The 22,309-nt window shown below is 40.5% G+C and overlaps 1 protein-coding gene across 2 annotated transcripts in view; it reads right to left on the bottom strand.

Annotated features, from left to right (window-relative positions):
- Positions 1–807: 807 nt before the first annotated feature.
- TRIM5 (tripartite motif containing 5) overlaps positions 808–22,309 on the bottom strand; it is a 28,006-nt gene continuing 6,504 nt past the window's right edge. Inside the window, exons 2-8 of one of the 2 annotated variants that reach the window (XM_010364548.2) lie at positions 18,435–18,918; positions 17,752–17,847; positions 16,876–17,106; positions 4,944–4,966; positions 3,221–3,321; positions 2,899–2,925; positions 808–2,640 (exon numbers count right to left, since the gene is read on the bottom strand). In XM_010364548.2, the coding sequence (XP_010362850.2) occupies positions 2,054–2,640; positions 2,899–2,925; positions 3,221–3,321; positions 4,944–4,966; positions 16,876–17,106; positions 17,752–17,847; positions 18,435–18,857 (1,488 nt within the window). In that variant the 5' untranslated portion in view covers positions 18,858–18,918 and the 3' untranslated portion in view covers positions 808–2,053. The remainder of the gene's footprint in view (positions 2,641–2,898; positions 2,926–3,220; positions 3,322–4,943; positions 4,967–16,875; positions 17,107–17,751; positions 17,848–18,434; positions 18,919–22,309) is intronic. The other variant, XM_010364549.2, reaches the window with a different exon arrangement.

Here is a 22,309-nt window from a genome sequence, read left to right on the forward strand (position 1 = left end):
AATTTAATTATTTCTTAAAACAAAGTGAGAAAGATAAATTTGAAAATAAACTTACATATTGTTAAAAATTATTGATTTCAGTCACAGTGAAAGGGAACCAAAAATTAATAGACACCATAATGAGGCTGAGCATGGTGGTTCACACCTGTAATCCTAGCACTCTGGGAGGTAAAGTGGGCAGACCACTTGAGCCCAGAGGTTCAGGACCAGCCTGGGCAACAGTGAAACCCTGTCTCTACCGAACATACAAAAAATTACCAGGGCGTGGTGGTGTGTGCCTGTAGTCCCAGCTACTTGGGAGGCTGAGGTGGGAGGATGAACCCTGAAGGTGGAGGTTGCAGTGAGCCGAGATCGTGCCATTGCACTCCAGCTTGGGTGACAGAGACAAACCCTGTCTCCAAACAAACAAACGAACAAAACCCAATACCATGATGGATTACCACTATGTGCTAGAAATGAGTGAAGGTATTTAAAAAACTTTAATTTTCTAAAAACTACATCAGCTAATTTTATTATAATTATTTTTTACAATTAATAAACTCCCACATAATTCAGTTTGTTTGATAACGACTAATATGTAGCAGCACTAGAATTACAATAAAATACTAAATATATGTGTGTATTATATACAGAAGGCAGAACTGAAGTCATTTTGACAGTGGTATCTGAGATCTACAAAATGAGAATTTAGTAAACCCAATCCTAGTTTCCCTGAAGGCACAACCTGTGCCATGAGACATTAACAGAGTTTATGTTTTTCAGTAATTTGTAGAACAAATACTTATCAGATCAAGACACTTAGATAGATGCTTTATACTTCAGGAATTTATTTTTTCACAATGATCCAAAGTATTAGATGAAGGTTTTTTATTTTATTTTACTTTTAATTGACAAATAATAAATGTACATATTTATGTGGTATAGTGTGATGTTTTGAAACATGTATATATTGTGTAATAACCAAACCAGGGTAATTAGCATATCCATCAATATGTGTCATTTCTTTGTGTTGAGAACTTTCAAAATCCTCTCTTCTAGCTACTTCAAAACATATGCAAAATGTTATTGTTGACTCTAGTCACCCTACTATGAAATAAAACATTAGGACTTATTTAATGTGAAGTTTTTAATACAAAAATTATTTTAAGAAAATAAGCACAGGCTGGGTGCGGTAGCTCATGCCTGTAATCCCAGCACTTTGGGAGGCCGAGGCGGGTGGATCATCTGAGGTCAGGAGTTCTAGACGAGCCTAACCAATACAACATGGAGAAACCCTGTCTCTAGTAAAAATACAAATTTAGCCAGGGGTGGTGGTGGGTGCCTGTAATCCCAGCAACTTGGGAGGCTGAGTAGGAGAATTGCTTGAATCTGGGAGGTGGAGGTTGCAGTGAGCCTAGATCGCACCATTTCACTCCAGCCTGAGGAACAAGAGCAAAACTCCATCTCAAAAAAAAAAAAAAAAAGAAAGAAAGAAAAGAAAAGCAGCACAGCCATTTAAGTATGCTATTCACAGTTACACTGCTAGTATATGGAGAGACAGGAGTTGAACTCAGATCCTCTAGATACAAAACCTCTACACTTAGAGTATACCATTTATGATATTTTCTCTTTAACTCTTTCACAAATGGGGCATCAAGGGTAAACTGACACAGGACTAAGGACTCATTCATTGGTGAACAACTATCACACGATGATATAGAAAGGCTGTTGAAAAGCTTTTTCTCATCTTCTTAGTCAGTGTCAGAGGCAACTGGATGATAAATATTTGGCAGAAGTAATACCTAAATAGTGGTCTCATTTTATGAGGTATAAGTCAATTTTCCTTGGGAGTATGGAAAATGATGAAAGAAATTGCTATCAAATGTCAATAAAATATTGGGGAGAATATGGCACAAGATAATTATTACATTTTACTGATGAGTGCAGGACATTCAAATAGAAAGAAGGGAGACAGCAAGGAAAAGATGGTTAAAATGATGCAACTGAGTTCAGGTGTATGAGATGCACATGGACAAGAGGTGCTGTACAGAAGGGTCTGAGTGTGTAAGAAGGTTCAAGAGCTTGGTGAGCACAGAGTCATGGGGACTGTACATTTTCTAGGATTTAAATATGGAAATACAGGCTTAGAAAAAGAACACTGAGAAAACTTATAGATGAGAAATCCATGGTTTGTGATATTGAAGAATGAGACAGTGCAAGCCTCATAGTCTACGAAAACTCCAACACGATCAGGACAAATAATAACAGAGAGGGGCACAATGAAAGGAGCAAAAGGAGTATGTGAGGAACCATCCTGGAAAACACTATATTTAACTCCTTTCTGTAACCCTATAACCCAGTAGCCATATTTAGGCTGATAATTTTCATTTTGTTCAATATTATACATTGCATCGGGTTGGAAGCCAGCACATACCCCCAGGATCCAAGCACTTTTCTTGGACACATCTACCTCCCAGTAATGTTTCCCTGATGTGATACTTTGGGAGCCCAGGACGCCAGTACAATAAATGAAATTCTTGAGTGACTGAAATAATGTCCCTGGTGCCTGATACATTATCTGTGGGTTCGGAGAGCTCACTTGTCTCTTATCTTCAGCAATGACAGCATGTGAAATGTTGTTTGGAGCCAGTGTCACATCAACTGTAGAAAAATTAACAGGTCAGTTAAGGGATATAATGTAACTTTATTTGTGATATGAGAGAAATCTTGATAAAGACTTGAGAGAAAACGAGGAAACTTGTTCAGAAGTTACAAGGAGGGGTAAGTTATGTGTGTATTGGAAGGAGAATCATAAATCTTAAAACACGAGACCTAACAGAGAACATAAAATTTTAAAAGATAAAGATAATAATAATGATAAGCCACAGGGTGGCTGATGATAATGTGATTTCTCCTTACCCCAGTAGCGTCGGACATCTGTTAGCTCTGAAATTATAAAAATGCGTAATATTGAATACAAGCAAAGGAGTTAGCACTGAAATTCACTTTGTCTCCAGATTTGGAAAAGTATGCCCTATATTATTAGGGCAGTAAATTGCTGAATGATGGGATGAAGCAGCCACCTAGCCATTTCCCATTAAATATAATCCCATCAGCAGCAGACAATATCTATCCTCCCCTATACCCTCTATCCGTATTTGGAAACTGCACCCTCTTCCCCATTTAGCACCCTAACACCACATGAATTCCACAACCCTGTTGTTGATCCAGCTCTCCTCACCTCTAAACATGTCTAGCATTCCTTTCAGATCAGGAGCTCGAAACACTCTCCTTTGATTTTTGGGAAAAGTTTTTGGCTTCTTCAAGGTCATGTTCTCAATCCTAAGAGTTTAAAAAAAAAAAAAAAAAAAAAAATTATTCCAAACCTCTGACCTTGTGTCCCTGGAACACCCCTGACTTCCTATCATTTCAGCCCAATGATGCACTGAACTCTCTTCTTGGGGATCCTGAGAAGGGAGAGTGCACACTCTTGACCCTGGAGGTAAACAAAATATTCTCCTGTTTACCTTCCCACTTACTTTCTGTGAGAACGTGGGAAGAGTTTAACCTCTCGGAAGCACAGTGTCTTCCTTCTAAAATGAAATAATTAACCTCTCCCCGTCTACATTTTTAAACTCATATAACATTATAAAAAAAAAAAAGGATTTTAAAACAAAACAAAACAAAACTTTGGTGCCTTACAAAAGAAACCCTAACATTTAATGGGTGGACACATCATCGCTATGTATGTGAGTTCCCAGGGAGATGGTTAGAAAGTTAGGTTGCAGAACCTGGAGAACCTGGCTCCTGGGTATTTGAGACATATCAAGAGAGGAGTCCTGTTTGGAGAGGCCTAAGACCTTCAAAGCTATTCCCAGCAGGGAGGTACTCAGATAACAGCTAAGGTTTCAGATTTCTGGGAAAAATTACAAACACTTGGCAAATGAGATATTATGTGCACCAAACTATTACTGGCCTGAATTTCATGTGGTTAGAAAGAACTTGATACCACCACATAAGTGTGTGAGGTATGCAATTTTAGACACAAGAATAGCAACTTTTTATGCTCTTCTAAAGAATGCAACTGAGATGGATCAATTCTTTGTACCATGACCACATATTATCCAGGATATTATTTTGAAATATTATTCCACAAATAAACATCTGATTTTGGAAATCTAAATATAAATGAAGAAGGAACAGGTCTTTTTCCAGGAGGAAAATACAAACATGTGGGAATTGTCCCAATGGACAATTAGGGGTATGTGGCAGAAAAAGAAGATATGGCCCTTTCAAAATAAGTCAAGTACCTATTAAATACAGAAACAGAACTAGATGTAGGTAATAAAATGGTGATGGCACAGGGGTCTGATACTGCAACACCTTATCCCTGAAACCACTACTGACCCACACTGAGTCTCCACCACCCAAATTTTCTGCCATAGAATCTGGTCTATTCCTTTTTTTTTTCTTTAATTTTATTGATTTTTCTAAGACAGACTCTCACTTTGTCACCCAGACTGGAGTGCAGTGGCACAGTCTTGGCTCACTGCAACCTCTGCCTCCCAGATTCAAGCAATTCTCATGCCTCAGCCTCCCAAATAGCTGGGATTACAGACGTGTGCCACCACACCCCCCTAATTTTTGTTTTTTTTTTTTTTTTTGATAGAGACGGGGTTTTGTCATGTTGGCCAGGCTGGTCTCAAACTCCTGATCTGCCTGCCTTGGTGTCCCAAAGTGCTGGGATTATAGGCTTGAGTCACCACACCTGGCCAAATCTGGTCTATTCTTAATAGTTACAGAACATTCAAATGCTCATTTGTGACCAGAAATTTATGATAAAACAATATCAAAATTTTTCTGCCCTGGGAGATGTTTTATTCTAATTAAAACCAGGACAATTCTAATGGCTATAAATGTCTCCTCACTGCACAAAAGGACCATCTCTGTCCTCTCACACATACCTTTTTATGATGCCATCCACACCCTGGGAAGAAGAGAGAAAACATCAATTAAGAAATAAATAGTCTCTCCTCACTTAGAAAGTTTCATCACATTTCCCCCAGTCCCTAATGTGCTGAGAATGGAGATGGTGACAGTGTGAAAGACAAAAAAGCACAGATAAGACTCAGGGCAATCATCCCAGAAGACTCATGTGAGGTTTTCAAGTTCCCTTAAATGCAGAAATAGCTTTCATCCTTGTGGAAGAGGTTTCTGGTTTCTGCAGATGGGACATGTTTAGAAGGAAAAGAAGTGACTGCCAATTTGTTTTTCTCCAAATGTATATGGCTCTCCATGAAATGATTTAAATAATTAGTGCTTCTTTGATTTATTATTTTTTTTTTTCTGAGACAGAGTCTCGCTCTGTCTCCCAGGCTGGAGTGCAGTGGCCGGATCTCAGCTCACTGCAAGCTCCGCCTCCCGGGTTTAACGCCATTCTCCTGCCTCAGCCTCCTGAGTAGCTGGGACTACAGGCGCCCGCCACCTCGCCCGGCTAGTTTTTTTGTATTTTTTTAGTAGAGACGGAGTTTCACCGTGTTAGCCAGGATGGTCTCGAACTGACCTCGTGATCCTCCTGTCTCGGTCTCCCAAAGTGCTGGGATTACAGGCTTGAGCCACCGTGCCCAGCCGCTTCATTGATTTATTAAACAGATATACAGCCTATGCAACATGGCATGACCCCATCTCTACAAAAAATAAAAAAAAAATTAGCCAAGCATGGTGGCATGAGCCTGTAGTCCCAACTACTTGGGAAGCCAAGGTGGGAGAATTTCTTGAGCCCAGAAGTTTGATTGAGGCTGCATTGAGCTAGGATCACACTACTGCACTCCAGTCTGGGTTGCAGAGTAAGACCCCATTACTAAACAAAAACAAAATCACAAAAATAAACAACAAAGCTTATATATAAACTTATTCTGCAGGCATTATGTCACGTTTTGAAGAATCAAAGATGAATGAGTAATAGTGCTCAAGATGTTTATGTGGCTTTTGCTGAGGTTATAAGCAAACAAGTGTACGAAACAAGTATAGATATTTTCTTTTCTTTTCTTTCCTTCCTTCCTTCCCTCCCTCCCTCCCTCCCTCCCTCCCTCCCTCCTTCCTTCCTTCCTTCCTTCTTTTTTTCTTTCTTTCTTCTTTTTCTTTCTTTTTTTTTTTTTTTGAAGGAGTCTCACTTTGTTGCCCAGGCTGGAGAGCAGTGGCCTGATCTCAGCTCACTGCAACCTCCACCTCCTGGGTTCAAGCCATTCTCCTGCCTGAGCCTCCCGAGTAGCTGTGATTACTGGCGCCCACCACAATGCTTGGCTATTTTTTGTGTTTTTAGTAGAAACGGGGTTTCACCATGTTGGTCAGGCTGGTCTTGAACTCCTGACCTCAAGTGATCCACCTGCCTCGGCCTCCCAAAGTGCTGAGATTATAGGCATGAGCCACGGCACCCGGCCTACGTACTTCTTAAGGTTGCTCTCTTCATTTTAGACATGAACTGTAACTGACTTCATTTACTTCCTTAAGTTTGACACACATATGTGCAATTGATTTCCCATTCTCTACTTTTACCCAGGTTTGTCACTTAAATGCAGTTTAATGCATTCAGTAGTGAAGGAGCAACAAGGATCAACAACTAAGAATTTTTATTATATAACACCAACCATACTGTCTTCTCTCTTATACCACATTATCCATAATATTACTAATGTCTACTCAGTCATTGTCTTAAAAACTACATTCACTCTGAACTCTAGTCTCTACCAGGTCAGTTTGGCTTACATTCTATTTTTTCTTTTCTTTTTTTTGAGACAGGGTTTCACTCTTGTTTCCCAGGCTGAAGTGCAATGGTGCAATCTCGGCTCACCGCAACCTCTACCCTCTGGGTTCAAGCGATTCTCCTGCTTCAGCCTCCTGAGTAGCTGGGATTACAGGTGTGCGCCACCACGTCCAGCTAATTTTTGTATTCTTAGTAGAGATGGGGTTTCTCCATGTTGGTCGGGCTGGTGCCGAACTCCCAACCTCAGACAATCCGCCTGCCTCAGCCTCCCAAAGTGCTGGGATTACAGGCGTGAGCCACTGCACCCAGCTAGGCTACATTCTTAATGGTTTTAGGTCATCTACTCCTCTTTATCACAAATATTGTTCTGTTTTAACAGATATGTACCAATGAAATGTCTTTGGTCTCCTTTATGCCAGACATAACTTTTCCACATAGATTTTTTTTCAAGAACAAAGCCAATAGCTGGATCTACACATACAATCAAATAGTTTTGCTTTTTTGTATTAGTACTTTTATGTTATATGTAACATAAACCAAATAAAACTGGATTAAATGGTGAAAAGGATTTTGGGAAGGGCAATTACAACTTCAGTCATAGCTGAATTTTGAAACTCAAACCTTGTCATGAAGATCCGGTCTATGGGCCGGGCACAGTGACTCCCGCCTGTGATCCCAGAACTTTGGGAGGCTAAGGCGAGCAGATCACTTGAGGTCAGGAGATCAAGACCAGTCTGGCCAATCTGGTGAAATCCTGTCTCTTCAAAAAATACGCATGCCTATATAATCCCAGCTACTCGGGAGGCTGCAGCACAAGAATTGTTTGAACCCAGGAGGCGGAGGTTGCAGTTATCCAAGATCATGCCACTGCACTCCAGCTTGGGCAACAGAGTGAGACTCCATCTGAAAACAAAAAACAAAAATGTGCAATGTCCTTCTCCAAATTCTACTTATTCCTCTACATTGAGTTTATTCTCTGTACATGAAGGAAATGTAACTCTCCTGATACAAACCCCAGGAGAAAGGAGAACTTCTAAGTTTTAACATAAAAAACTTTTAAGCTTGTGTGGCATTTGTCTGCGTTGGATTAGGTGCCCATCTTTTTTTTTTTTTTTTTTTTTTGAGACAGAGTCTCACTCTGTCGCCCAGGCTGGAGTGCAGTGGCGCGATCTCGGCTCACTGCAAACTCTGCCTCCTAGGTTCACGCCATTCTCCTGTCTCAGCCTCCCGAGTAGCTGGGACTACAGGCTCCTGCCACCACGCCCAGCTAATTTTTTATTTTTATTTTTTTAGTAGAGACAAAGTTTCACCGTGTTAGCCAGGATGATCTCGATCTCCTGACCTGGTGATCCGCCCGACTCTGCCTCCCAAAGTGCTAGGATTACAGGCACGAGCCACCGTGCCAGCCCAGATGCCCATCTTAAAAGCACTAATGCACTGTGGCTGGAAACAACAGGAATTACATATATTAACTTAACTAGAAGTAAGTTATATGCAACCCTGGCCATGCTAAAGACACACACATATGGAAAGGATAAGTGAAACAATGTATCAGTGAGTAAATTGTAGCAGATTTTAAAACAGCCTTAACTTTGAATTAATTTGGGCAATCTCACTAACCCAAGCACAGATTCATCAGGAGAGGACAGAAGCCTTACTGCCTTGAGGGGATTGAATATAACTTCTATTCGAGATTAGAGGCAAACCAAAGATACATGGACATACAGGGCAAAGCTAGGATGCCAAACTTAAAATTTATATTTGAGTTTTCTTTAAACACAGCAGAGACAGTAGCAACCATAGGGAAGTAACTAAATGAAGATACAGGAACACTTCTTGCTGGGTAGAGACTGGAGGATGGGAAGTCTCAGAAACTACAAAGTAACAAAACTGTACATTTTGACCAGCTGCAGTGGATCATTCCTGTAATCCCAGGACTTTGGGAGGCTGAGGCAAGTGGCTTGAAACCAGCCTGGGCAACATGGTGAAATCCCATCTCTACAAAAAATACAAAAATTAGGTGAGCATGGTAGTGTGGAGCTGTGGTCGCAGCTACTCTGGGGACTGAGGTGAGGGGATTGCTTGAGTTCAGGAGGTCAAGGCTATAGTGAGTCAAGATCGCACTACTACATACTAGCATGGGCGACAGAGTGAGACTCTGTCTAAAATATATATATATATATATTTTTTATTTACAAAAGAAATGTATACACATACAAAGAAACAAGATGGAACAAGATAGAACACCACAGCTCAGGGGGATTTAAACACACACACACACACACACACACACACACACACACAACCCCAAAACAATAAATTGAAAATATCCTCAAGTGACACCAGATGTTGGAACTAGAAGATAAAGACTTCAAAGCAACTATTGCAAATAGGTTAAAAAACTAAGGAGAACTATGCTTAAAGGATTGACATATAAAAACAATGACTCAAAAAAATAGATACGCTCAAGAGAGAGAAATGATAAGGAAATAAAAATTCTGAAAATTTTAAGTAAAATAACAATAATGAAATATTTGCTGAAAGTGCTCCACAGCACACAAAAAGGTCGTTGAACCTGAAAAGCTGCATCAATACAAATTTTCTCATTTAAAGAACAGGGAGAAAAAAGACTTAAACAACAAAAGTAGCCTCAAAGACATGTCAGATGTCACAATGTAGCAATGTAGCAATGTACATGTAATAGGTCTTCCAGAAGGAAAGAAGAGAGGAAAAGATTTCTAAAACCTGTTTTAAGACCTATTACATGTATGTTGCTACATTTTCAAGTAGAAAAGAATAATAGGGGAAAAATAGTTTAAATTCTATAAAAATTAATATTTCATCTATATCAATATATTCATCTGTGTTCAATGAATCTCAGGTTAAATAACTAATGAGATCCATATATCATAGAAAAACTTCCAAAGGCTACAATCAAAGCAAAGAAAAAATTAAAGCAGCAAGAGAAAAATTAATCATTATATAAGGTATACTTTCAATATAGTTAATAGCTGACTTCTCATCTAAATAATAATAGATGACAGAAAAGACTAGACTGACTTATTGAAAGCACTAAAAGAAACTGTCAACTCCAAACTCCATATAAAGCAAAAATTTTCTTCAAATATGAAGAAAAAATATTCTCAGATGAAGACTGAGAGAATTTGTTGCTGGAAGATGGAAGAAAAAATGTTTTTTCCTTTTTTTTCTTTTTTTTTTTTTTTTGAGACGGAGTCTGGCTCTGTTGTCCAGGCTGGATTGCAGTGGCACCATCTCAACTCACTGTAACCTCTGCCTCCCAGGTTCAAGTGATTCTCCTGCCTCAGTTTCTCAAGTAGGTGGGATTACGTGCACGTGCCACTATGCCCAGCTAATTTTTGCATTTTTAGTAGAGATGGGGTTTCTGCATGTTGGCCAGCTGATCTTGAACTCCTGATCTCAGGTGATCCACCTGCCCCAGCCTCCCAAATTTCTGGGATTACAGGTGTGAGCCCTTGCAAAATATTTCTTCCCATAAATATTTCTTCCCAAAAATATTTTTTAAATTTTCTTCAGTTGAAATTAATTTCCTCCAAAGATTTACTCAAAACCTAAACAAAATGGTAATACTATAAAATGTGAGTTAAGATAAAAGAAGCTATAGTTTATTTCCCCAAGTATTTTCTTAATAACTTCAAAAGACATTAAGTTTATTACAAAGTAACTCAATACTATATTAGTAGGTTATAACATATGTGCATGTGAGATATATGACAAAATGATAACCAAAGATGAAGAAAATGAAGCAATATTGAAGGAAAGTTTCTGTATTTTACTGGAATTAAGTTACCATTAATCAGAAGCTGGCTGTGATAGGACAAGATGCATATTGTAATCATTAAAGCAACCACTAGGAAGAATACTAGTGTCATACAGCTGAAAAAGAGAAAAACTAAAAATATACATTGGAGAATATTTATTTAACACAAACGAAGCCAGTTAAGGATATAGAAAATAACAACATCAAAAAAGACAGCAGAAATATAGAAAACAAATAGCAAAATGGTAAATTTAAGTAAAACTGTATCAATAATTGCATTAAATGTTATAATGAAAACCCAAATGGAAAGTCAGAGACCGTCAGACAGACTGGGCAAAGAAGAAGATTCAGTTGTCACTAACTACAGAAGAGCATATATTAGATTCAAAGGCATAAATAAACCCAAAGTAGAAATAAAATATATATACTATGAAAGCTTTAACCATAAGACAACTCAAGTAGATATATTAATATTAGACCAAAGATACTGTAAGGCAAGAACTGCTAAGTGAGAATAACAGGAATATTTCATAATGAAAGAAAGGTTCAATATGTCAAGAGGAAATAACAATATTAGTGTATCTTCACTTAACAACAGAGCTTCAAAATACTGAAAACAATATATAAAGAATTAAAAAATGGAAAACAGACAACTCAGTAACAACTGGTGAAGATTTCAATAATTTACTCTCAGTAATTAATTGAGAGGCTGGTATAAAAACCATAAAGGATATAGAAGACAACACTATCAGTTAGCTTGACCTAACGGACATCTTTAGATTATTTCACCAAATGAGTGCAAAGTACATATTCTTTTCAAATGCATATAAAACATTTTCCTGCTCATGTAATGTTCCATACCGTAAGTTTTAATGCATTAACAAATGATACAACAAGTTATCTGATTACCAAGGAATGGGATTTGAAATCCACAGCAGAAGAAACATTTAAAAAATTCTTAAATGCTTTAAAATTAAACACTACTTTTCTGAAAAACCCAAGAGAAAACTAAAGAATCACAAAGAAAATTAGAAAATACACTGAGCTGAATGAAAACTCAAAAATTAAAATGTATGAGATACAGTTAAAACAATTCACTGAATAAACACTATATCAGAAAAAAAAGATTTCACAGTATCTAAGATTTCACCTTAGGACATTAGGAAAGGAACAACAACAAAAAACTCAATGAAAAAGATGAAATAATAAAGATCAGAGCAGAAACTATATAGAAAGTTTAAAAAAAGATAAAAATCAATATAGCAAAAAGCCTTTTTAACCTCGTAAAAGTTAATAAAATTGACCAAATATAACTGAAAGGACAAAAAAGGGGAGAGAAAACAAAATCACCAAAATCAGGAATAAAAGAGGAGACATAAGTGTGTGTGCTGTAGATAGAAATGAAAGGAACTGCAGATGGGTGTCAGCAAAATAGTATCATAGGAGTCTCTAGCAGTTGTCTCCCCACAAAAACAATTTAAACCACCATCCAAGAACTAAAACACCTCACCAGAACTAAGAAATAGGGTAGGAGCTTACAGCATCTGGGTATAGCACAGAAATAAGAAAAACACTCATGGAAGAATGTAGGAAGGACAGTTTTACATTTTCCATTTCACCCCTCTTACAACTCTAGGCAGCATAGCATGTGAGAGGCAACCCCCACAAGGAGAAAGAGGGGAAAATCAGCACCAAAAGTTACCTCAGGCCCTAACACAGGGCTCAATCTAGTAAAACCCCATCTGGCAGGTCTGAAGGCACCAGACTCCAGACTGGTACCTACGGATAAGCCTCCAGGCTGTATCTCACAGCCCTAGGCTCCAGATCTGTGCAGTGGACTCAGTCTATGGGCCATCTAAATGGCAGGTTGCCCTCAGTGGTAGGGCCATTCTCAGTTTCAGGACAGTCCGATAGCCTCAGGCTCCAGATTGGCTCCACAGCCAGGCTGACCTCAGGCCCTGATGGCCACAGGCTTCTGGCCCATACCAGCACCAGATCTAGCCCTGTATCCCTAGTTATCAGGCTGACAATTCTGAACCTAGCCTTCAGTTCAGTCCCTGCATATACAGGCCAGTACCCACGGACCGAATCTCCAAGCCCAACCCTATGCCACACAGTATCCCGCAGCCTCAGGCTCAAGTCCTGCCCAATGGACTCAGTCTATAATCCTGCCCCAGAGCCAGGTTTACCCCAGGGTGCATACTGGCCCTGGTGCCAGGTCAGCCCCCACAGAATCAGCCTTCTAGCATGGCCTAGGTTCAGGCTTTCCCCAGTGGCCCCAGGCTTTAAGTCTGCCGCAGCATCACACTGACTTCCACAGTATTAGTCATCATGGGTACCTGCAGACACATCCTTCAGCCTAGCTCCTGCAGACACATGACACAGGCCCACCCAACACCACAGCATCCCCTCTGGCTCCAGGCTTCAGTCCCACTACAGTGCAGGCTCAGCACCCTTGGCTGCAAACACCAGGTAGGTATTTGAGAACACAGGCTCCAGGCCTGTTCAGTGCCAGGCCAGTCCCCCATGGCCTTACCCTCCAGGCTTGATCCTGTGAGTCCACAAGCCAGCAGACTCAGAATCCAGGCCTGCTCCAGCCCACCGAATGCAAAGCCTGTCCAAATAGAACACATTGCTGGACTGCATCCAGCTCCAGCTCTGCCACTGTATCCTTGTTCCAGGCCAGCCCCCGAGGCCTCAGGACCCAGGTCTGTACTTGTGGACCTACGCTCTAGGATAGCACCTGCACAATCAGCTTCTATTCTAGCACCAAGGTCAGTGCCTGTGATCTTGGGCTCCGGACTCGCCTTAGCAAACCCAGACTAAACACTGGCTCCAGCACCAGGAGGGTCACTGTTGACCCAGGCTCCAGAGGACCTAGAGTGTCTAGACAGGGCTCCAGTATACTTAGGATCCAGGTCCACTCCCAGTGGACCCTAGTGCCAGATCAGAGCCCATGAACTGGCCAGATTCTGCTAACTTTAGCTCAAGGCCCGCTGCAGTATCAGATCAAGACCTGTGAATTGAGGATTCAGGATAGCCCCCAGAGATACAGGCTCTAGGCTCACTGTCATGGACCCAGGCTATAGGTCCAACCCCGTAGAGTCAGCTGCCAGGCCTGGTCACCTCCTGACTCTGGGCCACCCTGCCTGAATGCTGAAGCAGCAAGCTTGCCCTTGAACCATAGCAGACAGTATGCCTAGAATCTTGGAAAACAAACAAAGCCAGTGCACAGAAACTAAATTATGTCCTTCTGCAAACGTACAGACATAAACATAGGAAACAACAAATTTGAAAACCCAGTTTTGTTTATTCTTTTGAAGAACCAACTGTTAGCTTCAGTAATCTTTTGCATGGGTTTGTGTGCCTCAATTTTATTCAGTTCTTCTCCAGTTTTACTTATTTATTTTCTTCCGCTACCTTGGAGGAATGGTTCATTCTTTTCTTTCTCACTCTTCTAGATGGAAAGTTAGATTGTTAATTTGAAATCTTTCTAACTCTTTAATGAAGGTGCTTTGTGCTATAAAGTTTCCTCTTAATTGTTTTAGCTGCATGCCAGAGATTTTTGTAAGTTTTGTTCTTATTTTTATAGTTTTCAAATAATTTTTTGATTCCTGCCTTAATGTCAGTATTCACTCAGGAGTTATTAAGGAGCAAGTTGTTTAATTTGCATGTATTTGTGTAGTTTTGAGAGGTCTCCTTGATATTGATTTCTATTTTTATTGTACTGCAGTTCATAAGTGTGCTTGGTATGATTTCAGCTTTTTTTGTTTTGTTTTGTTTTTTTTTTTTTTGAGACGGAGTCTGGCTCTGTCGCCCAGGCTGGAGTGCAGTGGCACGATCTTGGCTCACTGCAACCTCCGCCTCCCGGGTTCACGCCATTCTTCTGCCTCAGCCTCCTGAGTAGCTGGGACTACAGGTGCCCACTACCATGCCTGGCTAATTTTTGTATTTTTAGTAGAGACGGGGTTTCACCATGTTGGCCAGAATGGTCTTGATCTCTTGACCTTGTGATCCACCCGCCTCGGCCTCCCAAAGTGCTGGGATTACAGGCGTGAGCCACCGCGCCTGGCCAGTTTTGTTTCTTTTTTTAATAAATATTGAGACTTGTTTTATGACTCAACATGTGACTGATGATAGAATATGTTCTGGTCCAGATGAGAAAAATGTATTTTCTGTGGTTGTTTCATGAAGTATTTTGTAGATGTGTATTAGATCCAGTTGGTCAAGGGTCATGTTTAAGTCCAGAGTTTGTTAGTTTTCTGCCTTGATGATCTGTCTAATGCTTTCAGTGAAATGTTGATGTCTCCCAGTATTGTTGTGAGGTCGTCTAAGTCTTTTCTCAGGTGAAGAAAAGTTTGTTTTGTGAATCTGAGTGTTCCCACCTATGGTGCATATATATTTAAGATGGTTAAGTCTTCCTGTTGAATGATACCCTTTATCATGTTTGCTCTTTTTTGTCCTTAGTTGTCATTGTTTAAAAAGTATGTTTTATCTGATATAAGAATAGCTACTCCTGCTCCTTTTTGTTTTCCATTTCCATTAGGTCTTTCTCCACACCCTTGCTTTGAGCCTGTGGGTGTCATTACATGATGGGTCTTTTGAAGACAGCAGACGGGGTTGAGTCTTATCTTTTTATTCCTTTTGCCACTTTATGTCTTTTAAGTAGGGGATTGAGCTCATTTACATTCTGGGTTAGTATTGATATGTGACATTATGCTGTTCGTTGGCTGTTAGGTAGACTTGATTGTGTACTTGTTTTATATTGTCTGTAGGGTATGTGCATTAGTGTGTTTTTTTTGGTATCAGTTGTTCTTTCTATTTCATGTTTAGCACTCCCTTTAGGACCTCTTATAAGCCTGCTCTAAGGCTGCTGTAATGATGAGTTGTAATATGGTGGTAGTCTAGTTGTAATATCCTTAAATGTACATGCTACCCAAAGTAAATTACAGATTCCATGCAATCCTTACTGAAATTCTGACATTTCTTACAAAAATAGATTAAAGAAAAAAAAACCCTCAAGTTTGTATGGGACCAGAAAAGATCCTAAATCACCAAAGAAATCCTGAACAAAAAGAATAATGCTGGAAGCATCATACCTGACTTCAAAATATATTATGAAGCTATAGTAATCCAAACAGTACAGTGCTAACATTAGAAACAGACACATAGACCAATGGAACAGTATAGTAACCCAGAAAAAAATTCATACCTTTATGATCAGTTAGTTTTTGACAGTGGTAACAGCATTCATTGAGGGAAGGACAGTCTCTTCGATACACTGTGTTGGAACAACTGGATAGCCATATGCAGAAGACTATCTCACACCATGGAGAACTTTAAGTAAAGTAACTCAGGAATAGAAAGACAAATACTGTATAATATCACTTAGTATGTAGATGTAAAAAATAGTTGAGCTCATAAAAGTAGAGAGTGGAAGACGGGTTTCCAGGAGCTGGGGTGTAGGGAGAGTTCAGGCCAATGTTGGTAAAAGGATACCAACTTCAGAATGAAAAGAAGACTATCTTTAAAAGCTCTATTGCACAATGTGGCAATTATAGTTAACAATTATAGTTAACATCATGAAAATTGGGATGAGCGCAGTTTTTGTTTTTTTTTTTTTTTTTTCTGAGATGGAGTCTTGCACTGTCACCCAGGCTGGAGTGCAGTGGCGCCATCTTGGCTCACTGCAAACTCCGCCTCCCGGGTTCACGCCATTCTCCTGCCTCAGCCTCCCGAGTAGCTGGGATTACAGGCACTTGCCACCACACCCAGCTAATTTTTGTATTTTTAGTAGAGACGGGGTTTCACCGTGTTAGCCAGGATGGTCTCGATCTCCCGATGTCGTGATCCACTGTGCCCGACCTTTACTAGTGAATTCTATTCAGCATATAAAGAAGAAGTGATAGCAGTTACTTATTTTTTTTCAGAAAATAAAGGGAAAAGTCTCAATTAATTTCATGAAGGGAAACAATAAAAAGCATCTTGTATTTTGACATGTATTTGTTTGCCACTGGCTAAGCTAAGCAATGAAAAATGCACTGATAAGGGCTCAACACTGGATTACAGAGAACAGGAACCCATCAAACATAACTAGAGCTAATTGATCATCTCTACTATGTCAAATTTGTGTACTGCTCTGGATAACTTAATAAAAATGGAATTATCTCTTGCTACTTCTACATTCAATTATTCCTATAACGTCAGCAACTGATTCAGAAAAGCGGTCCTGCAAGGAACATTGTTAATATTAGAAAGAGCACAGCAACACAGAAAAGGAAATAGCCTTCACTTTTCTTTAATCTTAATGCTCAGGCTTCTTTCCACTTTTTACCTGCAGCAGCTCCATCATTGACCCCTGCAACCGATGCTCCAGATCTGAGATGAGCTCTCTCAGGTACTGGGTCTGCTGCACCATCTCAGTTTCAGACTTCGTAAGGCTTTTCAGAATGTCTTCCTCCTCCTTCTCCAGGTTCTGCAGCTCATTGCTCTCCTCCCAGTCCAGGATCTCTCTCAGTTGCTCAAAATCTGCCAAGACGTTGGTTTTGTCGTAGTCTATTTGAATCTTCAGAGATGAGAAAAGAGAAAGGGGCACTCAGTCTACCAGGCAGAGGCGTTAGTCAGAAAAAGAACTGTTTCTTTTGGGGAGTTCTCACAAGGTGGGACACAGTAGCAGGAGAGTAGGTCTTAGGAAAGCTGATTTTCCTATTTCTTTTCCTTCATGACATTTTAAAACAATGACCTTGAATGGGTATGTTGAGGTTCATTCTGAGTCAAAATGGGTTACCTGGATGTAGTTTGCCTTTCACACAGTTGTCCGGGACACTCATGCCTGCCTGTATTACTTTTATCAGCCCAAGCTCAAACTCCCTGACAAAAGTTGAACATTGAGGAAAGAATCATGAGCCACCGCCAAATGTCTTCCTAAAGTAGAGTCATGGACTCAGAAAGTAGCACAAAAATAGAATGCAGGATTCACTAGCCATCCTCACCAGAGAGATCCTTCATGTAAACAGCTCCCTACAGATGTCTGTGTTCATTGTGGCATATTTACTCCCCAGCCACCACACCCCATCAGGGAAAGAATGAAGAGGACTAATCAAATGACATCTGGACTTATCAAGTATCAGGGAATAAACAGGAAAAAAGCTCCTTCCCATGGTCCTGCCCAGATTTCTAGCTAACTCCTTCGGGAACCACATCCTCTTGCCTTCCAGGAAGCTTTCTCTTCTCTGATGTCAGCTTCCAACTTTTCAGCTTCCTGCTGCTTCTGCCTCAGCATCTCCAGAGCTGTCTGGAGCTTCACCTGTGAGAAAGGAATCACACCATAGTCAAGCTATGAGCTTTCCCAGCACCTAGATAGAGTATAAACGTGAAATCAGGTTGATCTCAGAAGAAACAAATTTGCAGAAACTGTGAGAATGGCAATGAGAATCCATGACTTGGAAGAAAACTTACATTGGCGAATGTGCTCCCTACATCTCAGGTAATAGACCTCCCCATCTCCTCACCATGAGTAGACTGATTCTTTTTGTCCTAGAAGAAAAATCTGATCCTGCAGCAAGGAAAGAACTTGTATCTCAACCCACTCCAGTTACTCTCCTGCTGAAAGGGGTAATCAGGGCTTTTCTTGGACACCAAATCTCTACCCATCTAACCTAAGGTACGAAATATTTACTCCTGGCCGGGAATATATACTCTAGGATTATTCTCCAGTAATTGGATGAAATGCAAAAAACCGTCCTTCAAGCCTCAGAAGTTAAGCGTAGCACGAAAAAAATAATCCCAGGCCTCAGGTCTATGATGACAAGACAATTAATGTCAAAGGCAAAGTGAAAATTTTCCATCAGGTCCCATTTTCTGCCCTCTCTTCTTTCCATCCCAGTCTCTTACGTGGTACTCCTGGGCAACTTCCTCCATGAGGAACGTGTGGTGACCACGGTGCTCCTGAGACCGCTCACAAAGCCAGCAAATGACCTTCCTGTCCTCCTGACAGAAGAGTAGGAGTTTCTCTCCATGGCGTGCACAGTGATCAACCTTCTGCCCCTCTTCTGGGCTCAGCTTGACCTCCCTGAGCTTCTCCACTATGTTGGCCACATGCCGATTAGGCCGTATGTTCTCAGGCTGGTAACTGATCCGGCACACAGGGCAGCTTCTCTCTCCTTCTTTGTATAGCATGGACTTCTTGTGGTTTGCAGTGATGCATGCTTGGCAGAAGCTGTGGCCGCAGTGCAGACTCAGGGGTTCTGTCAGGAGTTCTAGGCAGATGGGGCAGGTCACCTCCTCCTTTATATTAACCAGGATTCCAGAAGCCATAGCAGCTGCTCCACTGCTCCCGCCTGTCCTGGCTGCTGAGGTTCGTCTTGTTCACAGATCCCTGCATGATTGGGAAGGTTAAAATGGGACTAAGTAAGAAAGGTAGAAATAGAAAGGATATTGATTGTGCACAATTAGAAAATGGGCAAGATGAAAATAGTTAAGGACAAAAAAAAGGGGAGAAATAAGAAAACATGTTTGGTTACCTGGTAATAAGGGCTTTTCGTAATCACCTTAAATACTTTACTCCCAGTTCGTGTCATATGACAAATTCTGTTCTTATCTGTGCGTTGGTTATCATTTTTCTTTACTTTCAATGAATAGAAAACAGACTGAGGTCTTTTCTACCAAGATCTTTGTGTGATCCATCATCTCTCAGGGCTTTTCTTTCCCAAGCCAAAACACATCCTCAATATTACAATCACCAAATCATTTATGCCTCAGGCCTTTCACATTTGCTCTCCTCTCAGCATGAAATGTTTCTCTGATGTTCGTATGATTTTATTAAATTCCCTCCTTACATGTTGTATTAACAAAAATACCTGCTCTGACTACCTTATATGCAGTGTAACAGATCTCATCACTCACTGTACATTTGCAATGATTGCTCTTATTATCAGCAGAGTGAATGACTGTTTCATCAAATTTATAAATAGACAGAATAAGTGATTTACAAAAATTATTTATCTTCAATATGGTGACCTGAGATGACCCCGTATTCAGGGTCCTCTTTCAGTGGCCTCTTTGCTACTCTTTTGGTTAATTGATGACAAATGGAGATAATGGCATATATTCAATTAATACTCAGAGTAACTGGGGTTGGAAGTAGAGCAATCCACAACAGCTGGAAGGTTCTGGGGAGTCTCGTCCTGAAAGTTTGCCAAGGACATTTATGGGAGCCTAAAGGTATGGACATAGTGTAGAAAGTAATGATAGAGAAATACTCTGGATCACACATGTCAGAGACTTGAAAACTAGAAACACAGAGGAAATGGATATCAGTCTTGAGAGAGAAGTCTTAAAATATTAGATGAGATGATTTTGTTCCTGGACCAAACGAAGGGTCGGCTGCTTATTCTCGCGGCCCAATAACAAGATGCAGATTTACTGGGAAAGAAGGGAGTTTTTATTTCTGTAACTGCATACGCAGAGAAGGCCTAGAAATATTGCCAGACCGACTAAAATTACAAAGTTTTCCAGAGCTTATATACCTTCTAAGCTATATGTCTAGGTATAGTTGTGCATTCATCTAAAAACATAAGTGATTAACTTCTTCTTCTAATCTATAACTAAAGTCTGAGTTTTAAAGACCTTCCTCTGGAGCCTCAGTAAATTTACTTAATCTAGATGGGTCCAGGTGCTGGGGTGATTACCCTTATCTTGTCTCTCCTGCTAAATCATTAAGGTTTGGGGAGTTCCTTCAGACCCCCCTACAACTTTTTTAATCCTAAACAGGTCCTAATCAATTCCTTCGTTATCTTGTCATGCTTCAAGGCCCAGGAAAGGCCTGGGCAAAACTCTCGGTGGGCTTCTATTACATTCCAGCCTTTGTATAAGGGCACTGGCTCTGTCAGCTTTTATTTATTTATTTATTTTTTTTTTTTGAGACAGAGTCTTGCTCTTTTGCCCAGGCTGGAATGCAATGGCTCAATCTTGGCTCACCGCAACATCCGCCTCCCAGGTTCAAGTGACTCCTCTGCCTCAGCCTCCCAAGCACCTGGGACCACAGGCACGCACCACCACACCCGGCTAATTTTTGTATTTTTGGTAGAAACGGGGTTTCACCATATTGGCCAGGCTGGTCTCGAAATCCTGACCTTGTGATCCGCCTGCCTCAGCCACCCGAAGTGCTGGGATTACAGCCGTGAGACACCACGCCTGGCCTCAGCTTTTAATATTTAACTTTACCAGCCAGGTGTGGTGGCTCATGTTTGTAGTCCTAGCACTTTGAGAGACCAAGGCAGGCGGATCACCTGAGGCAGGGAGTTCAAGACCAGCTTGGCCAACATGGTGAAATTCTGTCTCTACTAAAAATACAAAAATTAGCTGGGCTTGGTGGTGGGTGCCTGTAATCCCAGCTACTTGGGTGGCTGAGGCAGGAGAATTGCTTCAACCTTGAAGGTGGGGGTTGCAAAGAGCTGAGATCATACCACTACACTCCAGCCTAGGCAACAGAGCAAGGCTGTGTCTGAAAAAAAAAAAAAAAAAAAAAAAAGTAACTTAACACTCAGTTAGTGCTGAAATAGTTGTTATGGAGGCCTGCATTAGTGAAACTTGGCCTGCCACAATTTGACAAATTATTGTTGCAGATTGATTATATGCTAGCAACTGGACCACAATCAAGACAAAGATTAATGTGGTGTTTAATCTACTGTAAACTTGGCATTCACCTAAAACATTATAGTAAACTAAATGATCAGCCAGATATATACAAAATAGCAGATATGATGAATACTACTAGAGAGAGGTAAGTGCTCTTGAGAAGTCAAATAATGAAGCGAAGCAAGGGTTATCCAAGAATTACTAATTGAAAACATAAAGGTTTAACTGAAGCATGATATGAGAAAACGTAGGATGAGAACAGGGCAAATGTATTAGTAGAAGAAATTACATATATGAATAACTTGTTCATGGAAAATGCAACATCTAAGGGTTTTAAGTTGCCAGTTTCCTCTTGTGCACAGACCTATTATGGTGCATATTGTGCACAGACCTGTTAGACTTTTAGTATCACAGGGATCAGAAAATGTGACACATCCCAAATGACATAACATTTGGGAACTCTTTCTTAAGAGTGATGAAAAATTAGACTGGGCGCAGTGGCTCACGTCTGTAATCCCACCACTTTGGGAGGCCGAGGCAGGCAGATCACCTGAGGTAGGGAGTTCAAGACCAGTGACCAACACAGAGAAACCACGCCTCTACTAAAAACACAAAATTAGCCAGGCATGGTGGCTTATGCCTATAATCCCAGCTACTCGGGAGGCTGAGGCAGGAGAATCACTTGAACCCTGGAGGTGGAGGTTGCGGTGAGCCAAGATCACGCCATTGCACTCCGGCCTGGGCAACAAGAGCAAAACTCCGTCTCAAAAGAAAAAAAAAGAACCAGGAAAAATTATTAGTGTCAACTGTCCATTAAAGTTATCAGTCTCAATCAGCAGAAGTGGGGACATCATTAACTTTGAGCATGGGTTGCGAAAGGTTAGAGAGATCTAGTGTGCAAGGGGGAAGATTAGTTAGGATATAGGAGAGAGCTGATGACAGCTTACAGGACAAGGTGATGGAGCAAATGGAGAGCAAATGAGAGTGAGAGATAAATCGAGATAAAAGGAACAGTGTTGGGAACTAGACTACACATGTGGGAACAAAGGGTTAATATCAGGCTTGAGCTCTTTTCTCCTGTAAAGATGATACTAGCTTATCCTTCTGGTATTGTTATCTTCTGGGAAATT

The sequence above is a fragment of the Rhinopithecus roxellana genome, chromosome 15, assembly GCF_007565055.1.
Source record: "Rhinopithecus roxellana isolate Shanxi Qingling chromosome 15, ASM756505v1, whole genome shotgun sequence".
Taxonomy (NCBI): domain Eukaryota; kingdom Metazoa; phylum Chordata; class Mammalia; order Primates; family Cercopithecidae; genus Rhinopithecus; species Rhinopithecus roxellana.